We start from the raw sequence: 13527 nt of genomic DNA, 5'->3' as shown, positions 1-13527 counted from the left end.
TGGATATCCTTGCATGTTGGAAAGTGGAACTCCGTGCTGACATGCCTGGCACAAAGACACCCACACAGTCAAAATCTGGAAGGTTCAGACTCCCAAAATCATGTTTACATGGCTAAAACTGTGAGTCAACACCAGTCTGTTTTCTGAATTTGTTTTAGCGTCTCCTGGTAGCAGCTCTTTTAGGGCTTCAACGATGTAAAAATCACTTTGCACACATCAAGAGCTAAATTATTTTGCCATGGACATTATTCAGTTCCAAATTTCTTGGAAAGAAACATTGCCGGATACATCCACACATACCAAAACAATAGGGAATTCATTAAAGAGGGGATCTGAGACTGGCAGTGATTTTCAAAGTTTGATTCAACGGATGTTTTAACAGCTCATTCATTATTCCCATCAGACATAACAAAAAAATTTGTTGAAATGAGATGTTTCCGCTCAGATGTCACAGTTAGTCACGTGCGCAGTCAAGCTGCAAAGGCTGAGGTTGGTGAGATGTTGTTTTCTGAAAGTCCAGGCGGATGACAAGTATAAATTGTATTGAGATGTTTACAGATGCTTTGCTGCAGCTGTCTGGTGATGTGCAGTAATGGTTTAGGGTGGAGTCAGTCACGCTACGTTGTATAGCAAGGGTTAGTAAGTTCTGAGAAACGATTTACCACTGACGTTATGACTCTTCTCTACTTGTGTTACTGTTGCAATATACTTTGGCTTGAGATAATCATTTCAACAGTTTTATCACAAAAGTAGAAAAAACACATAATGGGAGCTGCTGCTAGCTAGTGCTACCTTGCCCTGCCAATAAGTCCTCACATCTCCCAAAATGTCAGAGAAAATGTTCAGACAGGCATTATTTTTGATAAATTGACCACATATGGTAGTCAAAGTTCAGCAAGTTTGACTGAGAAGGGCTTATGTTTGTCGTTTCCTCCTTGTGGTCCCATTCCAATTGCTAGTAGGAAAAGTGAAAGTGCCATTATACTGTAATTGCCACAGGTGGCCACAGGGGACACTGCTTAGCAAATGTGACTTAGTCTCGATTTAATTTTTAAAGTTTCAAGGACGCCACTTATGTTTTGATTGTTACTACAGTGCTATGTTTCCCCCCAAAATATCACTTGATATGAATTACAAGCTCTTTGGAAGCAATTTAGGGCTTATAGCACATAAACACTATAATATGAATAAATCATACACCTTAAGTATTTCAATACTGTATCACCAGATGTGAAGTAATAACTCGTGACATACATAACCGGACTAAACTTTGATCCCAGAATTGATTTTGGCCCTTAGCAGTAACATGGCTAGTGGCCCAGTAAGCAACATATGAGGCCGTGACTGTCTGTTTTGTCATTTCTATTACACATTTTTCAAGCCAGATACCAGATGTTGTGTTCCTGTGTGGGTCTCATGGAGGATTGCATGCAGATGGTGATAATGATTTAGGGCTCTGCAACATGGCAGACACCCATCAGCTTTTTTTGTCCTCCTAACCTTGATCCTGTGGGCTGCTTCGTCGGCCGGTTGTTCCTAATATGTCATGATCACTCCATTCAGAAAGCCTGTGGACTTACAGTATGTGTCTGAGTCCAAGAGGATTTTATGGGCATATGGGGTCACTAGTGGAGCAACACGTGTATTTTATTGCTATATGGAGTTACTGTGAATACTATGCTAACTGGTCTTACCGGTGGCATAGAATCTGGCTTGTTAATAGACTTTTATGCTTCAGTTTTACAGCAGGAATTAATTTCACTTTCATGCTGTACTTGCTTTATGCACCAAACATAAATTGTGTCATGTAATGGTATGTGGATTTTGGATACTGGTCTTTTTTGTCTTTGGCTTCTCTAAAAATTCTGTAGCATGTGATTGATGGTCATCTGTGTGTCAGGCATTTTCAGGCTACTAGAATGATTTGATACAAAAAGAACTTCCTTGATGGATCAAATATAATTTTCACATTATATCATATTATTATACTATATTCATATATCATGTGAAAGGCAAAAGTCCAGATCCACAGTATTCTTAAAGAAAATTCTTTTCTCTTTTCTTTGTTCATTGCAATTCTGGGTGTTCATTTGTGAAGGCAGTCCTGGCTGTATGACAGCGACATGTGCAGCATATGCTGCATGTACAAACAGACTGGTGCCCAATCGGAAATTCTTGCTCTGAAATTCCATCGCTGTGGTCCAGGGAAGTCGGCAAACAGCTTGATCTGACCCAAAGAGCCGTTGGCCAGCAGGGATTTCACACGTCAACCTTGATTTGCCCATTTGGCCCTCACCGGGCGATATCCATTGTAGTGTAAAAGATGAGCCAATCTCACACAAAGAGCTCTATTTAGTGAACACCATCTCAGTTTCTGCAATCACTTAAAGACAGGCATTTGCTCAAATGAACTGCAAACCCTCTACAGCAGTAAATGAAAACATTCTTAAGTGATGTGCAAGCTTTCTCTTTTAAAGACTGTGTTTTTCCTAAATAAAGGCAGAATGCCCCGAATACATCTGCAAGCTTGCCAAACCATTGCTGTTGCATCAGTTAGTGTTGAAGAATAATTGGCCTGCTCAAGGAGTTAATTGCAAGATGATTTTTCATATTGATGAATGAAAATTGCTGTCCTCAGTACTGCCAGTAAATATATGAAGTACTAGTCATGTCCATTGGTTTGGGCTGGGAGTATTGTCTACTGAACCTAAAATTCAGTTCTAAACTTATCATTGACCAGGGACAATGCCACTAAATGTTCTAAATAGTTCTGCATGTTTACAGTGTTATTTGTCTCAGGAGATTTGTGTGTGTTTGTGGGTGTGGGCATGATGTAATGAGACAGAATAAGAACCTTCAAACATGACAGCACAAGGCAAATCATTCCAGTTCATTGGATGAAAAGTACTGTATACTTGGAACAACCTGCATTGGAAACATGTTGACATTGATCTTATGCCTCTGGCAAACTCTTTCAAAAAAGAAGAAAAAAATGTGATTAAATGACACGTTAAGATAAATATTATTTATTTTGTGGCATATCTGTAATACTAAGTGTGGAGCCTTATGAAATGCCTTCAACAAGATGTCAAGATTACACTGTGCAGTCTGCATCACAACTCCGCTGATTTTACACATGAATATCTGGATATTGTGAAAAAGGTCCCAAAGGATGACACAACCTTTTCTGGTTCTGACATATTTGTTATCCAATAACTGGTAATAGGACTAGCACTAGAATCATTTCAGTCCAATGTGGATACCAGAGTTTGAGCATACAGTCAGCATGGTAAATGTAGGTGATTGGTATTATGCGAATAAATCTGTTAGTAATCCAAACTTCCTATTTTCTAATTCTACTATCTGGAAATTCATAGCATCTGAAAACAAAATCCAAAACTGCATCATACGTGAAGTCCATTCTCCAATGACAACTTGAAAAACCTCAGCAAAATAGATCTGATACTGAAAGAGCTTCATTTGATCCCACTTTAGTATATCTGTGTTACAAAAACCTGTAATCATGCTTGACAGATTTACAGCCATAGCCCATTTTGCAATTTCCCATTTTCTCCCTGTCAGGATAATGATATTGCTATTGTCATTCCTATAATTTAATCATGCATTAAGGGTGCAGTTAGATGACTTTGATAGGTGTGCGTTTCAAAAATTACAAAAAGGAAATATTCATAGCGTACAGTCATTAATCATCCGTGAAACTTGACACGTTTTGAAATTCATAGCAGTTTTGACATCAAAGTCTCTATCACACTGTTCAAATCCATTTCATTCGTGCAGGTTCACCTTTTGTAGTTTCATTTTCCGTGTTTACACACATGAACTTGTCTTTACTTCGCTCCTCTCAAAATATGATGGGGGCACGGCAGGTGATCATTTTAGCTACAAAGGAGACTTGCAATATGAGAGAGTTTCCATCTTGAGTTATTGTGTTGGGAAGCAGGAGGAAGAAACATCAACGCTGATAATGGCCACTATCATAGCAGTCACATTCGGCTTTAATTTGGTCATTTCACATTATCAGAATGAAACTGTTTACAATTCACTGCATGTTGACTACATTAGGTTTTCTGTATAGAGCATCTATTATTAGATCTTCTCTGTTACAAACACACAGTGCAGCTGCTCTCTTGTTTGTTTCACACATTTGCAAAGCTCACAGCGCAAAGTCTACTGTAAATTGCTCATTACTGTTGAGTCAAGCTATTAACAACTGCATGCTCCCTGACTCAGGAGCTACACTACATAGAGAACAACGCTCCTGTAGCTATGCAACACATGATACACACAGTAGCATTGCTGTCATAAGCCAATTTGTCATTCTCATTACCTAGATTGCCCTCCCATGGGACTGGAGACATTGAAGATCGATGATTTTCAGCTTCACGCCTCAACTACGAAACGCTACGGCCTCGGTGCACACAGAGGTCGTCTTAACATTCAGGTAAGACTGGAATGTGAAGTGTCGGCGTGGCTTGGGCAAGCTTACTAGAAAAGTTGGGGCTCGCATTATACCCTGGGCAATCTCACCTCCACTGGAAGCTTTCATGCTTTGTGGATTCATTCTTCCACATGGCAGCAGTACAAAAGAAATATGATTGAGAGATAGTATCTTTTAATTTCAGGATCACTTCAAGTTCATATTTAAGCTGCATAGAAAGATGTCCGCCGTGATAACTGGCTTCTGCTCAGTTAAATGACATTATCATTCTGTTTCTGCTTGCAGCATATTTTAATACTGCAAAACTAATTCAACAGACAATGTAATAGTGTTGCCATCAAACCAGGGGCACATCCCCAAACCTAATAAAAAGGATTGGCATCTGGGAGAAGAGGTATTTCCTGTTAGTGCAAGCTGTCCTTTGAGGGTATTAGCCTGCATACATTCTGCAGCGAGCTTCATCTTCTGCAGGCTGCACTACCCCGAATCCAACTTCACAATTAATGAAACACACACACACATGCTCCTAATTTACTCAAGACAGTGAGGCATTGTGTTTCAGGAAACCCACAAAAGATTTGTTGTTCGGTGTGTGTGCACCACTGTGTCTGTGAGTGTCTGTCAGGGATCATAGAGGGACAGAGTTGGTGTCCATTCTAGAGAACAATTATCTGTAAATCAGGAGAAACACATAGAAAGCAGATGTTGCCTGTTGAATCGGGCCAGTGGCCAGTGAACTTGGTTTATTTCCACTTTTGTAGCTGCTGCAGTTTGTTTAGATTCCAGACACCAACAGTACTGGGATGAATTTAACTTTCTATTGATACTGGAGGACTTTGCATATTGGCAGGAAACTTTTAGAAATGCACCAGCACTTAATGTTGATGTTTCAATCTCATGTAGCTTTAGTAAGATTAGATGAACAACATTAATACTACTAAGAACTGAAAGAACACATATCTTCTAAATTAGTTATTATCGCAGCAGAAAAGGTTTAGAAACTGTATCCATATCCTGCATCAAAATATATACAGTGACATCTACCAGATTTTTTTTCATTCAAGTAAGCATCACAAAGTAGCAAAAGTGATCCAAAATAAAGAACTCCATGGGTCTGCACCTGGATCTGGATTGGCACCAAATCTTGGTTTTCATGGCCAAACCCTCTTAGATGTTCCATTAAAATCTATTCACAAATATCTGAGATTTCCTAATAACTGATAAACAAATGGGACATAAAACAGAACCTCTTTGGCTGAGGTAATTATTTGCAAATCTCGTCCAACAGTTAACATGCACTTTTGCTTTAGGAATTTGGTTTCAAGGCCGCAGAACACTTCTTATACAGTAGCTGGAACACATTTCTCTTAGCTGCACGCAAATAAGCACTGGTATCACTTTGGAGATGTTTGTGCTGCCATTTTGTTTTATACTTGTTCGAATGTGAAGGTATTTTTCTTTCTTTCTGCCTCAAATATGCATCACAACAGGAAGTCGGATCAACTAGTCAACTTGTTTGACGCACAGAGCCGCGCGACTGATGGTTAAGATTTGTTAGATATGTGGGTCAACTCATTTACGAGCATGTGCGACCCACATGTATCTTTGCAGAACTATAATTTCAACCTTAGTCACATTGTTCCAGAAATCCAGATTTCCTTTGAGGACTCTTTATATATACAAGGCTAAATCTAATTCATTAACTTTTTCAATAAAAAACACTTTTAAATACATTTCCACCAGAAACACATTCAGTGGAGTCTAAATCTTGGAAAGCCCCAACCAATACCAAACACATTTAAAGTTACATGTTGTAAGTCAAATGATGTACAATTGATTAAAGGCAAGACAATAATATTAACTAATATAATTAAACATACAGTACATGACTGTTTCATATCACCTCTGTCTTTGAAGTGAGAATATTTAAATGTTGTCAGTTCCCATTCTTCTAAGTTTAAATGATTAGTTGCTAGGTATTGAGGCATATGAAGAGTGGCGTACCTCAAAGAAACTTAATACAGAGGCAGTGATATTATGCACTCAGCATGTGCAGTACAGTAAGTCATCATAATGTTAAAGTTTGGATGGAGAAAATAAGCAATGAGGCATGTCAACATGTGTGCAACTGTTCACACATTTCACTCTGAGCCAACAATTTGTATAGGCTTTATGGATAAAGTAGCATTTAATGCATTAAAATTTGTTTAACATTTTCAGCTGTTGCATCAGGTCAGCATCAAGAAAATGCTCATCTGTTTCCTCATCTTTCATCAGTAAAACATACGTTCAAACTATTGCCGAAAATTCAGGAATGCTGGGAAAGGCTAGACAGTGTTTTTAACATGCGGACGTGTCTCACAGATGTGTCCTGCCTTCATTCCTGTAACTCAGCTGCACTGGATTTTTAGATTGCCATGATCTAAGCCTTGTTAACTTAAGCATATTTCACGGTTCACTTAAATGGAAGCCTTTATTTGTAACAAAAAGAAGCACAGCAGACAGTTGTGTTGTACTATACACAGACAGTGTGTGTGCGTGTCAACATGTACATCTGGAATAAAATCCTGCTCCACCCGACTGTTTCTGGCCTGCAGGCTGGCCTTTATGAAGATGACCTCTATGATGGGGCCTGGTGTGCCGGGAGAGATGACCCGCTGCAGTGGTTCGAGGTGGATGCCAGGAGGCTGACGAAGTTCACAGGGGTCGTCACACAAGGCAGGAGCTCCCTCTGGTCGTGAGTAGGAACCCTGCAGACATGCATGGAGAGTTGCAGATGGTTGCACAGTGAGGATGAGGATTTTCTTGCCCAAGTTAACTTTGAAGCCTAATCGTGGGAGAATGGGTTTTGCGCCAGTTTTCTAAGTTGCCTTAAATCCTGGTGGTGTCTTTAAGAAGGTTGGTTTAAAATGTTTGTAGACATTAGAACATGAAAACAACTTCCACTGAACTACATCCTCCAACACATTTATTATGAACTGCTCTTTATGATTTATCAAACATTGTTGTGCAAAAGTTCACATTATATAGTACATTTCACTTTATTTCCAAACTAGTCCATGTAAGAGAAGGATAAAAGATAAAATAAATATAAAATATAAGAGGAAAAGATGAGAGTGCTTATACACTCTGCAAGGAAAAAATAACTCTCCACCAGGAAATAGTCCCTGAAAAGCTTTTTGCTTTATTTCCTTCATTGCTACAGCTCTGTTTTTACATTAGTGACATGTACTCATGCACAGCAGTACTTTTAGCATAATGCTAACACCAGCATGGCAACATGTTAACAATGGCAATGCTGACATGTTGACGTTAAGCAGGTATAATGACCACGTTCACCATCTTAGTTTGGTGAGCTAGCATGTCAACATTTGCTAATCAGCATTAAACATAAAATACAGCTGGATAAACCAAAAATATTGGACAAAATTTTGTTTTGACCAGATGATGGAGCCAGCTGAGAGGTCAGAAGATCACAGGTTATTATAATTCATCCTTTCAGTCTGTAACAAAAACTGAAACAAACTAAATAGCCAAAAATCTAATTACATATGGCATGAGTTTCAAAATGACTGCAGGAAATGAAAACTGGACAGACAGCAATAATTGCTCAAGAAGTCTAAACTTGAGACTCTTGGATTTTTCTTCAAACACAACTGGAAAATTTGACTTCACAAACATAAACAAAACAATCTTTTTTCCTCCTTTTTTTTTAATCTCATCCACATGCTGCCGAACCTTCACTGGTGTTTGGCCCTTTTCACAAGTCTTTTCTGATCCCCCTCACTTTGGGATTAAGGATTTATGAGTTTGATTGATTAGAGTGCAGCCTCGTTCTTTCATCTCTCTTATAAGGTCACTACATTATAAAAATAACACTGGAGAAAACGGACTCTACCGCACCGTACACTTATTCATCACACATAGATGATGGGAAAAAGATGGATATATAAAGATTATGGATTATTTTTTGAACTGTTTACTGAGCACAATCTAGGATGAGTCATCTAGCTGTGTGCTGTAAAGCTTGTTAAGAGATGAATTACAGTACCATCAGGTCTCCATGGCATCTTATGTACTGAACTTCCAAGTACAAAGGAACGGGTATCATCTTGCCGCCCACTGTCTCAGCTCTCCAGTCTGCTGGGTCCTTTTTGTTTATCCAGAGATTCTTAAAAATATTTCCTCCAAATTTAGAGCTCACCTACGCATCACCAGAGTTTAAACTGTTTTGGCACTGCTGTAAAAGTATTGTTAAAATCCACTTTGGAATATGTAATTGTAGAATAGCACCACTCTGATATACTGACGTTCATGCTCACATACACACACAAACACATACAGTACATACTGGATTCAGCAAGGCTGATAAACCCCTGAGCTCACAAAGGATTAGGTGTGTGTTTTGTTACGGAAAAAATACCTGTAGTCATGCAGTAGTACTTCACATTGAATTATTCTGCCCACATTTTTAAACAAGATTGGATTCTATGTTATGCCAGACCTGTGATCTATCATAGTGTGAGGGAACAATATAGTAAACTCCTCCTCACTGTAGGCTTGTAGCCTGAATTTTGTTTTGGTAAGGGCTTTGGGGTAGCATTTTTGAATAAGGCATACTTTATTAAGGGTTTATAATCTGGGATTACTGGCTTTGTTCATGTTAGTAAAAATGATTTACTCATGCTCTAAAAATCTGTGATAATCTGTTAATAAGGACAACTTGAAGCTTGGCAGTCAGTCAAAAATGACAAATGACGACCTGTGACCGTGACACAGCAGAAAGAAAAACAGCTAAATGGTGGACTGATGCACACTAAAAATGTAGGAATGAAAACATTGATGCGTTTTTCACAACTTGTCAATCTAAATGTTTTTCATACAAATGGCTTATATCTGGTGAGCCCGGGAGGTGTCATGGAGACACAAAAAAAAAAACTAATTTGTGCTCTGAAATGCATATTTTTTGCTTTTTTGCTTAGAAATTATTAGATAGTTAATATCATATTTAATATATACATATTTTGCATCTACCACTGTTGTAGAGGGCAGCAAACGACTTTGGCTCGGCACATTCATTCAGCCGGAAATTTGAAGAAGAAGATGAAGAAGACAGTTATAAAGCTCTCCTTAACCCTGAGGCTGAGTTTTTATGAACTGGATGACATCTGCAGTATCATCAAAGTTTTTATGGTGTAACCGTGCGTTATACGGTAAAATAAGTTCAAAGGATCTCAATAATAACACGTCGTGTTTAACAGCCAAAACCCAAAGTATATCCACATATCTCAGTCCAGGATCAAAATATTAAATCCAAGAAGTCCATAATGAGAGTGTGAGGGGTACATGTAAGTGGTTACATATGCACAAATTATTCATTTTAGGTAATGAACCAATATGGAGCCATTAGTTACAAGTTATAAACACCTTTGTATGCCTTATTATTAGAAAGTGGAGACGGTGATATAAAAGAAAAATAGAACCCTTTAAAAGAATTTTTGACAACAATAAAGTGATGAACTGAAGGGAAAAGTTTTATTTGTGTTTAAGTTGGTCCATTGTTCACAAAGAAAACCAATAATTGCTGGTGTTCACATTTTTCCCTACAATCTACCTACTCTGACTTTTGCTCTGTAATAATATTTGACAACTTTTAGCCTTTGTACTTCTTAATTGGAAAGGGTGGAATAGACTTCTAGAAACTGCTGTGTAGTTAGAGAGCATGGGGAGATACTTTATCAGGCAGTGTTTGTAATTTTCCTTCCATGCCAGCACAATCTAAGGGCGCAGAAGACCCCAATGCCTGAGACAGAATTTCTCCGCAATTAGCTCTGTCGGGCATGTAGCTGTCTGCAGTGCCAGCTCAGGGGCTTCTGTCTGTAACAGCGCTTTAATTAGCAGAACTGGGAATTCTTAGCAGGCTGGACCAGCTAAGCACTGATGTCTTTATCCAAACGCATGGGAGTCACCTCCAACCTCCAACCTACATACTGCACATACTGGGTAGAGCTCTGCTGGTACAGTGGGACATCTTGAATGAATTCTTTTTACAGATGGATATAAAAACATTTCACTATTTGATGTTTTACCTCTCCGTGTAGTGTGTTTTGTTGACCATTTTTAAATGCATTATATACTTTTTTAGACTTTCAGATGTTTGTTTTTTTCTGTTCTTGACTGCCATTTATACCCATGCATATAAAAAATCTTAAAGCAGACTTTTGTCCATAGCCAGGATCATAGAAATGCCAAGTGAATAATTTTGTGCCAAAGCCTCTAAAATTTTCATACTATTTGGTTTGTCATATTTGGTTTACTCAGTTAAATGTTCAATATATTTTCTATAAAGTATATTGGGACAATATAACTGGACCCAAATGAACACTGACACATGTTTTTCTTGCTGTAATCATTCCTCCTGTTCATACTGGGCATTAAAAGATCCCCTCATTATGCACTTTTAGGGCAAAATCCGCAGTCCTCCTTCCATGCAAAAGTTTAGTTAAGGTTAATTTGCCAAATTCCCTCTTTTTGTTATAATCCTTTCACTGCAGCTGAACAGGAAAACGCTTTCCGTTGAGACACAGAGAGAGAATTTTTTTTTTACAAAAAGACTGTAGCTGTGGAAGATATCCACTTTATGTGACTAACTCAGGCTGCTGAAGCCTTGTATTATCTATACTTTTAAATACATTTTTTCTCAAAACAAGGACTGTAGATTTTGTCCCCCATCACTTACACTTTAAGCGCATTTGGAGGGGATCTTCTGGTCATTATGAACAGGATGAATGATTACAGCAAGCAAAATCAGTTTTCACGTTTAAATGGGCACCTGACTGTTGTTTTAAGAGAGACTTAAAAAATTGTGAACCTATCCTTTAATATCCTCAATAGTAGATATGGCCCTGATTGTTAAGATTGATTTTAAAAGTATTCAAATGATGAATGAATGAATTAATGAATAATAGAAAACAAAAAATCAGTCATCTCAGTCTGATTATGAGGCCAACATTTCCTGGAATACCAAAATGAAAACCATCTGCATGAAAATTTTCACTTTTCCTCACATTCCAAAACTGTAAGTGATAAAAATGCTCAAGTGACATCTCTAAGATAAATTCTCTGACCTCCTCTCCCGTTTTCCTGTTTTTAAATGGACTTTAACCCGGTGGGAATGAAAGCGTGTCTGGGTGTGTGCTGAGCGACTTCTTCACGGTCACCTCAGAGCTGCATTTGCATTGAATCCATCCTGACAGGATATTTCTTTTCTTCCTCTCATCCCCCTGACTTTTCTCTCATAATGTTAACAGGAGTGATTGGGTGACCTCGTACAAGGTCATGGTGAGCAATGACAGTCATACCTGGATAACACTGAAAAACGGCTCAGAAGACTTGGTGAGTCACAGACATGACTTTTAAAGTAACATATATTCAAACCAAGTGTCTCCTGACGAATATACACAAAATAGAACATTATTGTCACAATGTAAAGACTCCTTTAGAGCTTTAACATTATCATTCTTTCTCTCTGTAAACGGATTTATAAGGAGTCTTGTTTTGTGTGTACCTGAAAAACTAGAACCAAATAGAAAAATGAATTCTTGCTTGAGAGCAACTACAAGGGAAGATTTAGATCTCTGCTTATTTCCAAGCTTAATGAGCTGAGAGGCAATAGTAAATACTGATCATCCTCGAGCAGATGAGAACCTCATCCCAGATCATTGTCAGAGTTGTGTCCCTTTTCTGCTAGTGCATTTGATGTAATTGAATAGAGCGAAACCAAACATAGCAATACTTTGACGACTAACTATAGCATCAGTGTTTTCAGCTCTAAAAAAATTAATAATGATATCACAATTATCAATGAACATGCAAATCTGATTATGTTGATATTTTTGAGGAAAATCATATCCTCAGTGCTCCCCACTGTGGTTCACATCCCCCCTAATTAAATTTTGGTGTAACTGTGCACTCCATCGTCTGGTGATGTCATCGATGTGGGAGATAATGTCCCTACAGTAATTTAGTCTCCGCAACAAGCTTCCCGCTCACCCACTCACCAAACTTTTGTGCCAAATACCAGACTGCTATGATTTTCTTTCAAAATGCCAAAAGGTGCAAAAAAAGAAGTCCAACTGTGGGTGTTAAAATTTACAATAAACTCACAGTTGTATAAGAGTTTATTTCTACAGGTGTGTTGATGTGTTTTATTAAAGGCCTATGTGGACTAAAATTTGAAAACTATAATATTTTTTATTATCTTGTCTAATTTTAAACTTAATTATTGTATTTCAGAATGCATCTGGCTGGTGACTGTTTATAAAAATAACATGATTGTTTTATCTCTCTTCACTCCCCCTATTATTTTTGTATCTGTTTCTCTGCACTGGGACTATGTATAATAGTATATAGTATATTCTGCTTTTTATGGCTATGCTGTGCTTCTTTATTCATAGTAACATAAAAAATTATGATCCAGCTAGGGACAACTGATGAAAATTGGCACTCTATAGGCTAACTCTGGCTTAGAGTTTTTCTATTCATCGGTGTGAATTTTCCCTGAAAAATAAACTAATAAATGAAATCAACTGAGGCGCACCATCACAAAAATCTACATCCTGTCCTTGAGTTTTTATTCACCGTCTGGCTTAATGTGTGTTTGCCTCAGTAGATCTTCAGTGGCAACAGGGAAAAGGAGATCCCGGTCCGGAACATTTTCCCAACACCTGTGGTCGCCCGATACATTCGAGTCAACCCTCGGTCTTGGTTTAACAGTGGCAGTATCTGTATGAGAGTGGAGATCCTTGGCTGTCCTATGCCAGGTGACGGGTTTGTATGGACAAAGCAGACATATGATTTATTGACACCAGAGGGTGGAAAACAAATGACACACGATTTAGCCACATGGGTAATTTAAAAAGTAGGCCTTTTTAAGTGACCTCACTTCCCTCTAGTGGCATCTAGCCATGTGGATAGTTTTTCTTTCATGTGCTGAAGTTTTCAAAGAATTTTTACTGGAGCTATACTTGAAATTGTCCCAGTGAAATCATTCCACAGCTGGGTAGTGG

General features: G+C 38.2%; 1 protein-coding gene across 1 annotated transcript in view; it reads left to right on the top strand.

The window, feature by feature from the left end:
* cpxm2 (carboxypeptidase X (M14 family), member 2) overlaps nt 1–13527 on the top strand; it is a 31556-nt gene that overhangs the window by 4145 nt on the left and 13884 nt on the right. The window contains exons 3-6 of the mRNA XM_044338560.1: nt 4353–4462; nt 7057–7196; nt 11770–11854; nt 13131–13281. Coding sequence (XP_044194495.1) covers nt 4353–4462; nt 7057–7196; nt 11770–11854; nt 13131–13281 — 486 coding nt within the window. The remainder of the gene's footprint in view (nt 1–4352; nt 4463–7056; nt 7197–11769; nt 11855–13130; nt 13282–13527) is intronic.

Source organism: Thunnus albacares, chromosome 20 (assembly GCF_914725855.1).
Source record: "Thunnus albacares chromosome 20, fThuAlb1.1, whole genome shotgun sequence".
Taxonomy (NCBI): Eukaryota; Metazoa; Chordata; class Actinopteri; order Scombriformes; family Scombridae; genus Thunnus; species Thunnus albacares.
Note: the sequence above shows the minus strand (reverse complement) of the source record. Positions and strands in the feature narration are given on the sequence as shown.